At 26.7% G+C, this 17,180-nt stretch overlaps 2 protein-coding genes across 2 annotated transcripts in view; one reads left to right on the top strand and one right to left on the bottom strand.

The window, feature by feature from the left end:
• Positions 1-1,696: 1,696 nt before the first annotated feature.
• On the top strand, positions 1,697-2,440 carry LOC107450294 (zinc finger protein 468). Its single transcript, XM_016066055.2, has one exon. It carries the CDS (start codon positions 1,697-1,699, stop codon positions 2,438-2,440), a length of 744 nt encoding a protein of 247 aa, XP_015921541.2.
• A 2,339-nt stretch (positions 2,441-4,779) lies between these two features.
• Positions 4,780-17,180, bottom strand: part of LOC107450308 (anaphase promoting complex subunit 5 ida) — a 23,115-nt gene continuing 10,714 nt past the window's right edge. The window contains exons 9-18 of the mRNA XM_043047537.2: positions 16,067-16,150; positions 14,593-14,660; positions 14,360-14,473; positions 13,034-13,166; positions 9,844-10,040; positions 8,264-8,374; positions 8,038-8,185; positions 7,006-7,174; positions 6,724-6,818; positions 4,780-4,936 (exon numbers count right to left, since the gene is read on the bottom strand). Coding sequence (XP_042903471.1) covers positions 4,844-4,936; positions 6,724-6,818; positions 7,006-7,174; positions 8,038-8,185; positions 8,264-8,374; positions 9,844-10,040; positions 13,034-13,166; positions 14,360-14,473; positions 14,593-14,660; positions 16,067-16,150 — 1,212 coding nt within the window. The 3' untranslated portion in view covers positions 4,780-4,843. The remainder of the gene's footprint in view (positions 4,937-6,723; positions 6,819-7,005; positions 7,175-8,037; positions 8,186-8,263; positions 8,375-9,843; positions 10,041-13,033; positions 13,167-14,359; positions 14,474-14,592; positions 14,661-16,066; positions 16,151-17,180) is intronic.

Below are 17,180 nucleotides of genomic sequence, written 5' to 3'. Positions count from 1 at the left end.
ACAAACCTTGACGCCATTTCTTGCATAGGTGTATGGACATATTCTATACATTTATAAAGCATGCTACACCAATCAGAAATTAATACAAAGTAGAGAAACGAAAATTAATGTTGGGAACTATCCCATTAATACAAAGCTGGAAAATGCTATTCACATTCCCTTCTTTATTTAAATTCATCAAGAAAAATAACTTTCTAAATACAAATGTACTAATAACCTTTATTTGGAAAAATATAAAGGGATATTTCCGATGATGTAAAGTCAAGTGCTTTTGCAAAAAAATAAAAAAATTCAGCCACAGATCAGGATATGGAAATCTCTCCAAATATGTTTAGCAGAAATCATTTTGCTTTCTCTGTCTTGAATTATTACAAAGTAGAAAATGATTTACCACAATTTAATCGGGGAATGAAAATATTACAAGAAATATTTTAGTTGCATTGTTTTATGTTTTGGGGGCAGATCAAAAGCAGGAGTGTTACATTAAAATCACTGCCTAATTCTTATATAAATGATACTAGCAAAAATGGAAGATAATATTAAAACACAGCCGTATGAACAAAACAAAAGTTTAAAAATGAAAACAAATCTTAATTAAACATATTCTTGTATAATAATAAAAAGGTATAAGGTTATAAATAAAGTTCTTTTTTTAAATGCAATTCAGTACTAAAAAATAAACAAAGCCTCACAGTAAATAAAATATGAAAGTGAAAATATATTTAGCAAAACACCATACATAAATCAATTACTTAGAATATAGATAAAAAGATCTCACTTGCAAATTAAAAAAATTTAGTATTTTTTAAACTTAAAAATATGTGCACAATAAAGCTAGTAGATAAACTTGACAGAACACTGCAGGTTGCTTTTAGTTAGCACTGTTTAAAAAATTTTTAACAGTATATTTGATAATAGCAAATCAATATTAAAGAATCATCGAAGAAATGCACCTTCTAAAATTGTATTATTTTAGGAGCTATAACAAGTGAAATGGCTTATCACAAAGCAATATAAAATTTTTCTCATTCAGGAGAAAAAATTACAAAATCTTTTAAGTTGTTTGTAAAAACCATAACAGCTTAAAACTTTTTTTATTATTCATAGTCTTTTTTTAAAAAATACTTTATAACTAAGCAGTTTTACGAAATCGTCATCTAATTTGAGTTAAGACATAAAGCAAGATGTCCATGCTTCTTGTTTCTGATTCCTAAAATTAAAATGTATACATGCAAAAGGGAACAAATACTTACCGCTAATATTTTCTTTTTGCATTAAAAACTAAATGCATTTAATAATTGGACTTATTATATCAAATGAATTGAATTTTACATCACACAATTAAACGAACATTCAAACCTTCCGGCAAAATCGAAATGAAAAGAAATGCAACAAGAGCGATATTTACTGCTTATTTCTGTCCAGCTTAAGAATCATCTGGAATTTAAGTTCTACTTAAGTTACAGAAGTAGGCAGTTGGAATCTGGCTCACATTAAAAATTAACTTGAATCTTAACAATATGAAAGTACAATTCGATGGTGTTCAATATAAATCTCGAGCTCTTGTCCAGCTTTACTTTCGGTTAAAAAATTTAGAATTATTTTTTTTTTAAATAATTTTACTTTTTTGATCATCAATCTAGACTTTTACCTGTTGACTTAACATATTCTTATGTTTAAGTTATAGGTAGAAGAGATGGCACATCTCTGTTGCTTATGTCTGAAGGAATTTTCTAATCGAGAATACCTTGAGTTTCATTGGCTGCTTCATTTAAAAGAAAAGGTTCCATTTCATAAGGGGAGCAGTCTTAAAAGTCTATTGCAAGTTCAATCCCATAAAAACTCATCTGGCATTTCCCCTAATTCTCTAACTTCAAACACACTTCTTCACGCCAAGGACGATAATTGCAAAGAAAAACTTCATGTATGCCATTTATGTCAAAAAAGATTCACAGTAAAAGGAAACTTAGATCGACATCTTCTTATTCATGCACATAATAAACCCTATAAATGCAATTCATGTGGTAGAGAATTCACGCAAAAGACACATCTTGAAAAACATCTGTTTATACATGGCAATGTAAAACCCCACACTTGTGAGGTTTGCGGGAAAGGATTTTCTGTTAAAGGCAATCTAGAAAGGCATTTCCTAATTCATACCAATAATAAACCTTTTGTTTGCAAATTATGTTTTAAAGCTTTTTCTCAAAAGAGTCATTTACATAATCATCAGGCAATACACTCACCAATAAAATCTCATCTGTGTACTATTTGTGGGAAAGGATTTTCTGCTAAAGGCAATCTTGATCGCCATTATCTTATACATACAAATGTGAAACCTCATATGTGTGAAATATGTGATAAAAAGTTTACTCAAAAGAGTCATCTTCAAAAACATCAAGTCACTTGTTCTGAGAAAAAAAGAAATTTTTTAATGTAATCTTGTAGCTTATTGTAATATATTCAAAAGGAAGATAAGAGATATTTTCATACCTGTATCTATTCACCCTTAATCATCATAATACTACTGTGGATTCAAGAACTTGCATTAAATTAAAAAGCATATAGTTATTGCTTGTATGTGTCCTGAATGATCAAAACTAAATAAAGTAATTTAACTTTTTTTAGTTTTGACCAATTTGGTGCCAGCACTGATACGGACGCTTTTTCATTTAGTCATTTATAAGTTATTTATTTTCAATATCATTAAGAAATATTAACAATAAGTTTTTAATAAATTATATTCAGTTAAATCTTATTCATACAATTGTAATTGTTCAGAATGACATTGTATGAAACATTTACTAAGTGAAATCAATACCAAAGTATTACTTTTTATGTTCATTAGAATGTATAATGTCATTTAAAAGTAAAATTACATTTTAAAACTTTGTTTGAAGTATTTATTCTACATGTATCTCAAAGTATTTATTCTACATGTAAATAAAACATGTTTAATTTTTTAAAGAAAGTAAACCGTTTTTACTTAAATAGATTACTTAGTATTACTATAAATAAATCTCAATTTAGAATTTTTTTTTTTAATTTGAAGTACAAAGCAAATAAAAATATTGATTTTAATTATTTCTAGCCCCTTTATTATTGAAAAAACTGCTTATACCTAAAATTTATTTCTTTTACTATAAAAGATTATTCTATGTTCATGGTAAAAATGAATTATTATTTTAATATTGGCGCATATTTTGTGCATCAAATTTGTATGAGCTTGAAGAACATTTAAAAAAGGATCTGACTTTGGTAAATATATAACAATGGCATTCTTATACAAAAAACGGAAAAACAAGAAAGTGTGAAAGTTGTGCTCCTTTATTTGGAATATAAAGAGTATGCAAACGCTTATTGAATTGATATTTACAGTATATTTCTATCTGTAGGTTAAAGGAAGTAAACTGCTGTTTACATTGCATAACCATGTTAATCCCACGTACTTTTCATGCAACAGTAAGTATTTGTAATGTTGTCAAATTAAAAATTCATTTCAATAATATACATCTATTGGACTAAGTAGAAAATTTTTTTGGGGTAAACCATAGTCCCTCATTCAATTACAAAGTAAAATCGACCATTCATGATAATTTAAGAAGCCTAGGTTTAATCTCGAAGCTCAACGTGAAGGTACCTCATGTTCTTATGGAAAGAAATTTATGCCATTTAATAGGGGTCTGCGATTTCCTTCTCAAACATCAAGAAAATTATCCGTTTTTGAAGCGCATTATCACTGGAGTAAAAAAAAATGAGTTGTCTCCAATAATGTTCTGATTTCTACAAAATTTAGATAGTAAAACCTTCACTTCAAATGAGGACAAAAATCACTTGGATGAGTTTTTTGCGAACAAACATTTTATAGGTAATGGAAACATTCAACTGCTAGAAAGATAGCAAAAGGAATTGGACCAGAATGGACAGTATATAATTTAATAAAATATTTATTTACTATAAAAAAATCTTTTCTTAACTATACTTTTTTAGTTTTATTTTAACTATAAATATGTACAAAAATATGAACAATTATATATTTTATAGCCTTTTAATTAAGAGAAATAAATATTTTAAACTAGAAAAATAAAAATGCTTAGAATTTAATCAAATAAGGAAAAACAAAATTTTAAACAAATAATTCTCTCTACTTATGCTTGGACAAAAGCAAAAGGAATAAAGAACCCATATTTCCCCCTGGAAAACAAATATTTATTTCTCGAGTGAGGGTACAAACCTGTGTCCTTGAGAAGATGTTAATTCCGGGAAAATGTGCCTCTTTGAACGCTTAGCCAAAGGACTCTATTTAAAAGTAGAGAATTCAAAGCTACTTTTAATCTATAAGGCATTGCTTCAGATGTGGTTCCCAGCTGAGGAGATAAATAAGTGGAGGGAAATATTTTCTGTTAGAAAGAGTGCAAGGGATCACTAATACAAGTCACACAAAAAAAGCTTGAGATTTTTGTTGCTTGGAAAGATTGTTTTTTTTTAAATAATTGAAAACTGAGATTTATGAAATCATATATTTCCAGGGTATCATATATTTCTTATTCCTAGTTACACCAATATATGCATTCTTCCTTTAGATGTATTTTGTCAAATTAAACTTACATATCATAAGTATTAATTCCTATTTGACATTTGAAATTGCTTGTTTATGAATAAATAGTGTTCAGTAATAGCTTAATATATCAAATTTTTAATAGATTTATCCATTATAAAATTGAAACAATATGACCGCAAAAAAGCTTTATACTTAAATAAAAAATAAATCATCCCAAATTTTAATATAAAATCAGTTTTTATTAAAGAAATTATTTACAAAAACAAACAAATCAAAATTTATCTACAATTCATAAACTTCATCTTCAAAATTTCTGTATCTAAAAGCTACATCATTTCGTTGAGTTGTCAGTCCAAGGTGATTATAAATATAAGCCTGAAATAGTTAAATGATTTTCTTAAACAGAGAAAAAAAATTCAATGAAATTTAAATATTTCTAGTAGTTTAAAAACTGTAAATAAAACTTCTCTTTTCACTGTGGTAATAGATGCCCTGCTTTGTCTTTTTAGCATCTTTCATTTGAAGTGAGAACCATTAAAAAATTTTGCCCACTTATTTCAAATATTATTTTTTAATAAGAGAAGATAATGTTTCAGAATAGCTTGTTAGAAAGGGGAAAAATGAGACTTCTTGTTTCTATCACATTTTTGTTTTTCTATATTGTTTTTAGAATTTTTTAAGTAGTAGAAAAAGATTACGGGTGAATTGCAAAAAAAATTTCTATCTCTTGATTGTTAAAGGGAAAAAACATCTTTTACACAGATTATTACCGAAATTAACAAAAGCCATAATTCTTATTATTTGAACAAAATCTTAACTATGAAATCCTAATAATAGTTGGCACTTTTCAAAACATATTAATTATTTATTATAAAATATACCCACAGTTCCTGTATAGAAGCAAAAGCCAGCTCTTTACTCGAATAACATTAGATTTCTCTATAATGCAAGAAGTATAGTTATGATTCTATTTTTAGAGTATTGTGTAATATATATAAATATCTAATATAAAAAGCTTCAATTAATCTTTTTATGTTATTCCTTTTCTGTAAATCCTTTTCTTAAATTATTATTCAAAACGAAACGCTTCCTCACACTTTAATTCACATCCTGTCCTTTAATCTATTTTTGGCTCAAGTATGCATTAATTAAAAGTAAGACATGTTTACCTTTGCTCTTTGTGGGAATCGCGCGATCTATTTCATAAACCAATTACAATTACTAAGATTTCCCTTATTCCCTAACATTTATGCAGCAGAATGACGAATTTGTGACACACACTCTCTCTCTCATCATTCATCTCATAATGACAGAATAAAATTAATTTGCTCTATTTTAAATCTTGTGCCTGTTTGTCCAGCTTGCACGACTGTCGTCATCATATATCATTATGGGTTCCAGAGGACCTGTGATTCTCCAGTGAAAAAAAATAGCGTAGAGGCAAAATTATAATCAAACCTTAAATATATTTTTTTCTTCCTTAGTAGTTGAAGGGGAAAATTAGTATAATTCTGAGTATCATCTTGCATCATTGCTTTTCCTTTATGCAGGTGTTTCATCCATCTTAATGAAAAGTTCTGATTGTCAAATATTCTTTTTTATCTTAGCTTTTCTCGTTATGAAATTCTTTATTTTGTCTATTAATTTATAGAACAATTATGAATATGTATATTAAAAGATGAACAAAGAGGTAGAGAATACTCAATTTAAAAAGTGACCAAGAAATAAAGAAGTAGAGGTATAGCTATGAATAGGCCAAACGAGGTAGTGCAACAGGGAAATGGCACCCAAAATTCTTTCTAGTTAAATAGAAATTTCATTGTATATTAAAAATATTAAATTTCCAGTGAAGGGGCCCCATTTTGTGTGTTTTCTCTGGGGCATCTGAAAGTCTAACTACACCACAGTTAGAGAGCCCTTGGACCTCCGGACTCATAGTTTACCAAGTCTAGCAGAATCACTGAATAAGTTTTTGAAGTTTTCCTACTAGAAAATTACTAATTTAAAAAATATTTTTTAGACTTTGTAACCTTACATGTTTGTCTTTAAAATATCAAAGCATTTGAGCCAGTAATTTTCCAGTAGCAAAGCTCCAAACAATACCCACAGCTTGGATCAGACAATACTTAAATAAATAAAATTATTAACTACAAGTACAGTACCTGCCAACAAAGAATCGATCTCATTTTCATAAATGCTTTTATTTTCTTAAAGTATTCAAAGGCCTTATCGCTCATGGACAAAGCAGCTTCGATGTCTGGAAAATTTTAAAAAACATTTTTTATTCATTTTGAATATATTAGCACCATTTGAAATTAAATTACTGTTCACAAGGATGCCAACATGTTGTAACACATTATATTGGTGTGAATTCTTATGAACAGTTATTAAATTTTCCAAAGGCTTTGTTGCTTTTAATTAAAGATCCTATTTTAAATAATTACCTTTTGAAGCGGTCACAGAATCTTTTTCAATTTGAATAGCAGTCATTGCTAAACATCTTCCATAAAGAAAACAGCAATTTCCTCTATCATATGAAGTGCCATGAGTTAGAACAGAGACAAAAATTTCATCTAGTAAATCTAACGCAAGCTTTGGCAGCCCAATTTCCAACTAAAATAATGCAGAAAGTTAAATTAATGAGTTAAAAATTAAGCATAACCTAATGACCAATAACAGCTAACTTAAACACAGGTTTTGTAACCCCTAGACGAAAAAGTTATGGGTCCTTTCCTGGTCCTACAATAATAAATCAAATAAAAAAGAAAACTAATGATTACATCATATGTAGGTTGTAGATTATTTTAAATATTTATTTCCTACAACTTTATATAATTATTAGTAAAATGATATAAATTGTATCAATTAAAGACAGAAAAATTAGTATTCAAATGGCTTGTAGGCTCAAAAGATATTTTATATCATTCATAAAATTACATTAATAGGAACAGATAAAAGAGAAAATGATAACAGGAATTATAAAAGTATCCAACTAAATTATCATAATCTGCAATAATTTTCTTTAAATAAAGTTAAAGAAAAAAAGCTTTATTAATTTCATTAAATGTTGTATACAGTATAAGTTTCTGGTCACTACTTATCTTGAAAGTCAAATTGACCCAACTAACTATATTACTATGAACAATACTGCAATGAGGCACAAGTAAGTAAACTTTCTATAAATATTCATTCTGATTCCAGTAAGTTAGATCAATTTAATAATTGTTTCCTCAACCTGACAAATCATGTACAGATAAAAAGATAGCTGTGTTGTATTATCATTTGATAATAATTAGAATTAATATCAGAAAACTATAATATTAATTTGATTTAAAAAGTATAATATCAAATGTAGAATAATACCCTTTATTTAACTTAATATTTTAAGCCATTTTTTATTATATAGAATTGACACAGGTAAAGAAAAGCTCAAATAATAGAAGAAGAAAAAAACTTTTTTTAGAAAACTACTCTACCTGAACAGAGGCCACTTGGAGAATCGTTAATGATTCTAAATGCAATAAATGATGATTTTTGCATTTAGATAAACACATCATCAATGTAGGTAGAATGACATTATTATTTGGAGTTGTTGATAATAATTCAATCCTGAGAAGAAGTACCCTAAAAATATGAAAATTCTTAGTACACATATAGCAACTAGCAATATTAAAAAAATTATTGACAACTGACTCACAATACCTGACATGAAAATGTGGTGCAACTGGTGTTATTTCACAATAATCTATCAACTTTTTTAAAACATTATCAGCTTCAGCAGCATTACCTTGTTTATAAAGCAGCACTGCTTTCCTAAGATAATAATATTAATGTTACATAGTAAATAAAAACAAGTATGAATAAAGCACAATTTTATAATAAAATTATTCCAACAACAGCCTGTTATGAGCCATAGAGTCTAAGAGGTTGAACTTTCATGGCTCACCAAGGTGAAGACTTCACAATTTTGTGAATATTTGCAGTAATGTGGTCAGTATTATGCTCAGGTCGCCTTTACTTCCCAGACCAGCTGGTACTCATTAATCTAAAGCTGGTTGGTTTCAAGCCACCACTGATGATTGTACCCCAGTCCCTCATAAGGAGAGTTTTAACCACTGAATTATAATAATCAAGAAATGAAAAGACAGTAATATGTCATTTTATGACAGCTGCAATTTTTGTTTGTAAACATAGGAAGCATAAAATTTTTTTTACGTAATTCAATGAGCTCTACTGACTGATATAAACTTAAATGTACTTTATAGAAATAATGTTAGAAATAGCCAAATTATTTTATATGTGTTTTTAAATTAATAACATTATAATGTGTTTTAAAATTAATAACATACAGTAAATAATTAATTGTATTTATGATTAAATTGAATAAAATTTCTATCAAACTCATTTTAATGAAACTTCAAAAATAAAAAGTTGCTTCATGCCAAAATTGCAAGTTCTATGAGCTTGTTGTCCTATTTAATTTCTACCAAGCTTTTATTACAAAACTTAAGGATTCCATCTTTTCTTTAAAATGTTATTGCAAGTTTTATTTTACAATAGAAGTGCACAAAGAAATCAATTATTAAATTAAGTGCAAATAAAATTAACATAAAACTTACATGACTAATGTAAGATAATTACAATAAAAAATAAACTCAATGTTTGGATTTCCTTAAAATTGGTGTTTTTAAAAATTTTATACACCAACAAATATTTTTCAAAACTATTACATTACTTTATACTCCATTCAGGGCAATAAAAATTTGCGAAAGACAAGCAAAATACACTTAAAAAAAACTAAATTTCTTTTTTTTTAAAATTTACAATATGAAACTACATATAAATATACAACACAATCTTAAGTTTTTGAGAGTTTTTAATCAAAACTAGCTAATTTAACATTTTTATAATAATTGCAACAAAAAAAATACTGTCAATTATTACTGTTTTGAAGAAAAACAAATTTTAATTATTGTTATAATTGTCATTAAATAATTGTTTGTGTGCACAACTTTTCTTCAAAAATATTATAACGTCCTTCAAAATTCCTAAGTCTAAAAAAACATTAAAAACTGACTCCAGGCTATATACTACATGGTAAGAGTATATAAAATAAAAAAACACTCAGAGTAAAAAAAATGATGCACTTTTATTTTTGAGTTTCTGTAAGAAAGTAGAACTACTTGAAGCATATGCAACATAAAAAGTATTAAAAAAAATATAGGCTATTATTAAGAAACAAAATATTTTTTTTAATACATTTAGTTTGATTATTGACAAACCTAAACTGAGCTTCTTCTTTGTCAAAAATTGCAATGCCTCTTTGAGCATTTTGAGCTTCTAACCATTTTCCTTGATATAAAGCTTTATCATATTTTATCACTAAATCAGCTTGTTGCCATATACTACTGTACTCTGAATGTGAGGGAAATAGTTCTCTAGCAAGAGCCAACACTCGAGCTGCATCACAGTATAAACCCTAAAATGATGAAAAATGATAATAAAATAGTTCATCATTTAAAGTAAGTTATCTATCATAGTTGTCAAGATAGCAATTATGGTTGTTCAGTATACATGTTCTCGAAAATGATAATTAGAAATTCAATTTCTGTAATACATTCTCATTATTTAAACCAAATTATAAAAGCTTTTGATATCTATAAGTACTAATAAAAAAAATTTTTTATTCAATTAGCTTGACAGTTTAATTTATCATGTTCATATCAAAAGAAATGGAAGAGAAGAATATGAACATTATTTACTAAAAGAATTAAAATTCTTTTGTAAAGTACACATCTGACAAAATACAAGATTTATAAATTTTTATCACAGGAAACTTTATTATAGATGCATGTTTTTATTGAAATAACTATCATGGATGAATAAAAAACGTCATACCACTCTTAAACTTTTAGACCCCTAAATACTTTAGCAAGAACTTTTAAAAGGACTCATCAATTTGAAGAAACCTTAATTTTCTACCCCATCTATATCATGTTTGCCTTTTCATCGTGGTCTCTCAGAACTGCAGATAACGTATGCTTTTAGAATTTCTATTGATTCAGAAATCATTCATAGTCCCCAGACTGAAACTATTCCTCCAAACAACCTTAACTTTTTTCATGCATTTGTGCCAATTTTATAGCATAAAGAGATGAGTGAAAATTCCACAAAAATCTCTACTATGCTTAGAATTTAATCCAAAAAAAGCAACCATTAAAAAAGATAATAAGAAGCAGACAAATCGAAAGAGGATACTAGTATTTATTAATTTTTTTAATTCATTTTAAATAAAAATATACAATTTTAAAAATGATTTAGACACAAAATTGAAATCATCTAATTAGAGAATTAAGTTTTCTGTAAAATCATAATTGTTAATTTAATATTCAATTTTACAAAAATAATGATTTAAGAGCTTTAATAAGAGCTTTAAATTTCATTAATTAGGTATTTCATCATATTTAATGTTCAATGTGTATTGCAGTAATAAGAGGTTTGATTAGAAATTGTTCTTTATTTACCTTCTGCATATGCATAATTCTTAATAATTATTTGTGAATTAATTAATAGACATATACAAATAAAAATTTTTTTAGTAATAATGGATGTTTTTGCTTCAAAACAAATTTGAAATTTTAATTAATGCTTCTTTTATATATATATATATATATATATACAGTAGAGAACCAATTATCCGGGATGCTCGAGACCATCGCTATCCCGGATGTCTGAATTTCCCGGTTTTCTGGATCGACCAAAAAGTGTCGTTAATCGATGTTTTATCGAACCCGAAGTACAAGGAAAAAGTGTAATGCATAAAGTAAGAGAAAAAAGAAAGGTACTCCTAACTTTAAAAAGAAAAAAAAAATGGTAGAAATATAACATTTAAAAGAATAAAAAAAATTGCAAGCTTAGACAAGAAAATCAAGTTTAAAAAATACAAAATTCTCATATTTATTTTTTAAAAATAATTACAATTCCTAAATTAAATAATATAAACAAAACCAATGATTAAATAACGCAATATATTTCATACCTAATTATACGGGGGAAACGATAAAATAAAAGGAAAACTTATTAATCTAAATAAAAACACTTGAAAATTATCGAACCGAAACGATAGTTAAAAAAGGCACTAGCATAAATATTAAAACCCGGAACAAGGCAAGATCAACGGAATTCAAAAAAAAAAAAAAAAAACCTAATGATAAAATTTATGAATAAAAAGAATTAATTTATTGAGTGCGAAATTTATCGCGAAAAGAAAAAAAATCAAACGTAGTGGAATCAGAAAAACAAAACTGCAATCTGCTTCATAAAATAATCCTATGTTTAAATTAATAAACAATTCTCCTTTTATTTTATTTTTTTTGTTGATAAAAACAAGATTTTTAATTACAGCAGATGTGATTCCACACCAAGAAAAACTTGCAATTGATACCGCTCTTCCAAAGAATGAGAATTTATTCAAAAGAAAAAGATTTTATTTTTATTAGTCGATGTCAAATAAATATATTTTTCTCTTTTCTTTTTCTGTTCACTGATATGCATGCAATGCATTTTCCCCACCCCCCTCGTAAATCAAGCAGAAAACGAAATCAGCATGCCACACCCTTGAGTTTGATTGACGGCCTAAAGGAAAAAATAAAACATTCCTCCCTTTCCTGCCTTCAAGGTCACGGAGGAAATGACGTTTCTCTGTGGTAAACGGGGGGGAAATTTTCCCCTTCCTTACATTTTCCTCTACTAACTTCAAGGATGAGTCCAATTTCCGCTTTTTTCGTTCTAGTTTAAAATCGTTCTAGTTTAAAATGGCGGGAAAATCGAGCAAAATTTTTCCCGGTTATCTGGATACCGGATAAATGGTTCTCTACTGTATATATGTGTGGCGCTGAAACACAGCAGCGTCTCTTGGAAATGGGCGACAGGGCAGATGCACCTCATATAGAGTCTCGTTTGAACCATCATGTTGTTAAGCGTTATTAAAAAGCTGTTACGTGACATTAATTATGTTATTCTTCAATCTCTAGAGGCCACCACATCAAAACACGGAACCATGATCGGTCATTTTAGTCTTTAAATTCAAATCAGTTAGGGTTAAACCTTTTATTTCTAAGCATGTACGGAAATATTAAAAAGGGTACAATAAATGAAGTCAAAGAAATAGGAAGATTTATTGTTTTGATAGTGCAAAGATTTAGAATGGAAACCCATCATTGTAATCCATGCAAAAATCCAACGTAAGATGTTAAATACCCTTTATATAAATTAGTAAGATACCTATTTATTTGAATTATCATAGGTCTCTTGGATTATCTAGCCTTTGAAGGCATATTATTACATATATATTTGTGTGTGAGAGTGTGTAATTCATAATTCAATGTTAAAGTGCAAAGTTTTCTGTTACAGCAGCAAATTGTACAGGTTTAAGAAATAATGATATAAATGCAAGTATTGAACAATTCTTACTTCAGAGGCAAAACTCATAGCAAGATTTCTTAATGCCAAACAAGTGCCTTCTCCAATGTGATACGTACCACCTCTAACAGGATCCGAAGTATTCAAAAATAAGAGCATTTGACTAGATAAATGCATCATCATACTGAAAAAAAATTTCAAACAATTATTAAGAAATCATAAGCAAAATGTAAATTTAAAAAAAAAAGAAAAGAACAAAGGTGCTAACATGAAAAGGAAAAAAAAATCCAGTAGATTATACAAAAGGTATAAATTTCCTGATAACTATAGCATAGTATCTGAAAAATTTTAGACACAGGTATTTTTTGGGATATTTACTGCAATATACTTATTCTTACATGTTACACTAAACTATGTTAACTAATTATGTTACTAACTAATTACAACTATGTTATACACTAATTATCAATTTAAACTGGTTGCAATATTTTAAATTTATGATTAATATTGCACAAATTTCACTACAATAAGTCTTAACATTTATAATACTTTTAAGTTCATCATTTTGAATACTTAAATAGATTTAACTTCTTTTAAATAGTTAAAAAGTTTTTTTTAATCAATTTTTAAAAAAGAGAGTTTTGAAAAATAAAAGAGAAATTTAAAATGCCAGAATATTTATGAAAGAAAACTTTCTAAGTGATTACTGTAAATAACTTATTTAACAGTATTATTTATTTAAATACTCTAGCAAGCAATTAAAATATCTGCTTTGATAGGGTTTTTTTTTCTTCTTAAACATTAACTTTCACAATTTTAGGGAATTTTCTAGAATATATAAAAACCAAGAGAATTTATGATCAAGCTATTAGGCCAGGAGAAACTAGCAAAATCAAGAAATCAATAGGAAAATCCAGGAAAATTGACAATTAGGAAAATATATTGGCAGCTTTTTTATTGCAGTATCTTATCTTATTAATATTTGTATAAAAAAAACTAATTCTTAAAATAGGATCTATTAAAAGTAAAATTTTTATTCATTACTATTTAATTAACTTTCATACATTCAAATACAAAAACTAAATAAAACAAATCCTGATTCAAAATTAGCCAGTCCTTTTCAAAAAAAAAATATTACTTATCCATCTTATTTTTGGGAAGAATGTCATTAAAATTGATAGGGTTAAAATCGTAAGTGATGAAAATTTCAAAAATTACTTTTCCTTATTTAAAAGAGAACTAAATTAATATCAGTAAAAAAATTCTAAACCAATATGTAATATTCAAGACAATAATAAATTACTTATAAAACTGTGCAACTCCCCTCTTTTTTACAAAATAATGCAGCAGAGTTGAAGAAAGAAGCATATACATTACCTATGCCCATAATAAGACCACAATCCAGCTCTCAAAGCATAAGCAGGACCTAATAAATCAGCCATAGAATGTTGACAATTCTGCACATCACTTTTAGTAAGTAATTCAAAAACACTGAGGATGGCGAAAAGAAACAAAACAGTACAGTTAGGACAAAAATTAAAACATTATTTACATACGCATCAAAAATATATTGAAATAAAAAACTGACTATAGTATAAAGTTTACAATACCTTGATGGAGAGGCAGTAGTTAAAGATTTCAATCTAGTCAGAGCTTGTATTCCAAGAGAAGCCAAGCACTGAAATAATAATTAATAAATGAACAACTTTGATATGTTAATTTATTCCATTCAATACATATATTCTTTAACAGCAAAGATGGGAATAGAAACTTAAAATTTAAAATTCAGTATTTAAATTTGTAAAAAATTTACTTGCTAAGTTAAGATTTTTAAATTGCTGATGATTTTCAAGTTATTTCTAATTTGATTTATTAAATAAAATTACTTTCACACTGGTTAACTTAATTTAACAATGTGTGCCTTATTTAGTTACTTCTTTATCACTAATGTTTGCATGGAATTAGAATTATGTGAATTATAAGATTAGAAACCAAAGCTGAAACAACACTAAAAAAAAGAGACTGTGATTTTTAAAACACAATTAAATTTTAATTTTTATGCTTTTTAAGTAATTATATAAATAGATAATAAATTGAACAAGACTTTTTCCTAATTTTATAATAACTTCATTATTGTACAAATAATCAATAGCTAATGCTATTGCAATCCTTATGGAATCACAATACAAATGGAAGTGAACAGAAGAATCAATGCAGAATTAAAATTAAGTGTTGTTACAAAACTTCAAAATTATTGACAACAGAACAATTTTTCAGAAAATTGTCCTAGGAATAAAAGATTTGAGCATTTCTATTTTTCTGTGTATAAATTTTTAGTGTTTGTCATTTAACAATAGTGTTGGAGCCAGTGAATAGACAGACTTTAGATACTTTAATTTAAAAAGTTTGAAAAAATTGCATACAGAAATTTGATAAAGATATACTTATAAAAAAGGTACAACTTATTATGTAAAGATTTTTCTTTAAACTCTGACTTAACTAATAGTGAAACATTTCATAAACGACTTTCAAAAAACTTACATTTGATATTCACTATCTTAATAAAATCTTAGAAACTTTTAATTCATTTAGCAATATTTATAAAATGCAGAACAATTATACAAATTATAATTTATACTTCATTTGATTAAAATTCATAATGTAATACTGTTAAAGATGTATCAGTTTTTTAGCCAAATTTTAACCATAAATCTAAAAAAAATTAAAAGCAAAAATTCATATGTATTTTCTAAATGCTTTATGCAATTATATCTTTTATTTCCATTTTATTAAACAACTAAACTGAGCAACTTACACAATTAACGATTTTGAATAAAGAAATAGATAAAAAATGAAGACAAACAAATAAAAAAAAATTAAATCCAATCCTTAGTTTATAGAACAAAAAAATAAATAAAAAGTTACTTAAAATCTGACATAACAAAGACAAAAAATATAAATAAAGAAAATTAATAGAATAATAAAATGTGAAACACTTCCCAATTAAAAAAACATGGTCCAAAATATGCAATATATATTATTTAAATTTTTAAATAAAAAATTCAATTTTTAAAACTTAATTACGCAAAGTCCAAGGTCAGTTGATTTTGCGACAGATCTTTCAATTAAAACTTCTTTATTTTCTGAAGTTAGTCTATAAAGCCAGGCCTGAAAAATAAGTAAAAAAAGGCAGTGAGTACGCAGCTAAAACAAATTAACCGAAGCATAATTTTCCTTCACATATTAAAACATTTCATTCATATTTTAAATTATAAATTTTTATTCTTCCTAAGTAAAAAGCAGCACAAAAATTTCAGATAATTTTTTCTCAGTTTGAAGAATAGGTATTTTCTTCAATTAATAATTTCACTATATACGATAATTTCAGTAATAATCATTATAACTGATAAAGTTGTATGCAAATTATAAAAAAGCATTATATAATAAAATAAAATGTGGTACTTAGATTGGTTTTAGGTAAAAGAAAATAGTTTGATAAAATATCCAAAGACAACAAAAAAAGAATGCTGAAATAACAAAATTATTATAAAAATTAATAAACACATATCAACAAAAATTTTGTATTAAATAATAAGAAAAGCACAGCAACATTAATTATTGACAGACCTCAAGACATTTAAAAATTAATCTTTATTGAAGAAACATAATCTCAAAATTCTTTGGGAAAGATCTTGTATATAAAGCAATAAAACTTTCATTTCATAATAATTCTAAGTGTATTGTGCTGGTTATCATCTACTAAGTAAATAAGGGCTAAAGATGATGTTTTAAGCAATACATTTCAATTTATCTATTTTGACTTTCTTGATTACTTAAGATGAAAAAAATGTATATTGCGACAAACTCTCCTCTTTCCCCCACTACAGCGCCTCTGGTGGTGAACGAAGACAGTCTGCTAGAAAATGACGTTAAGTACGGAACTTTAATTCAAGCCCAAAACCCCCTCTTCCAAATTCTTGTTTTTTTTAATCCTTGTTTTATTTTATATGTGTTTTGTCCTTTTCAATAAATATTTAGAGATAGATAATTTCTAGTCTTTCATTATTTATGTGAATTGGTAGAAATACAAATAAACCTAAACCTCCCCTACAATATGAATTTAAAAAATTTTAAGAGATTTTGAATTATTCACTTTCTTTGTGTTTTCTTGTATCTATACTACAATAAGTCTTAACAT

The sequence above is a fragment of the Parasteatoda tepidariorum genome, chromosome 5, assembly GCF_043381705.1.
Source record: "Parasteatoda tepidariorum isolate YZ-2023 chromosome 5, CAS_Ptep_4.0, whole genome shotgun sequence".
NCBI classification, from domain to species: domain Eukaryota; kingdom Metazoa; phylum Arthropoda; class Arachnida; order Araneae; family Theridiidae; genus Parasteatoda; species Parasteatoda tepidariorum.
This window is presented reverse-complemented; position numbering and strand designations above follow the sequence as displayed.

Coding starts and splice junctions, on each gene's coding strand:
- LOC107450294 (XM_016066055.2), top strand. CDS start 1,697: ATGGCACATCTCTGTTGCTTATGTCTGAAGGAATTTTCTAATCGAGAA.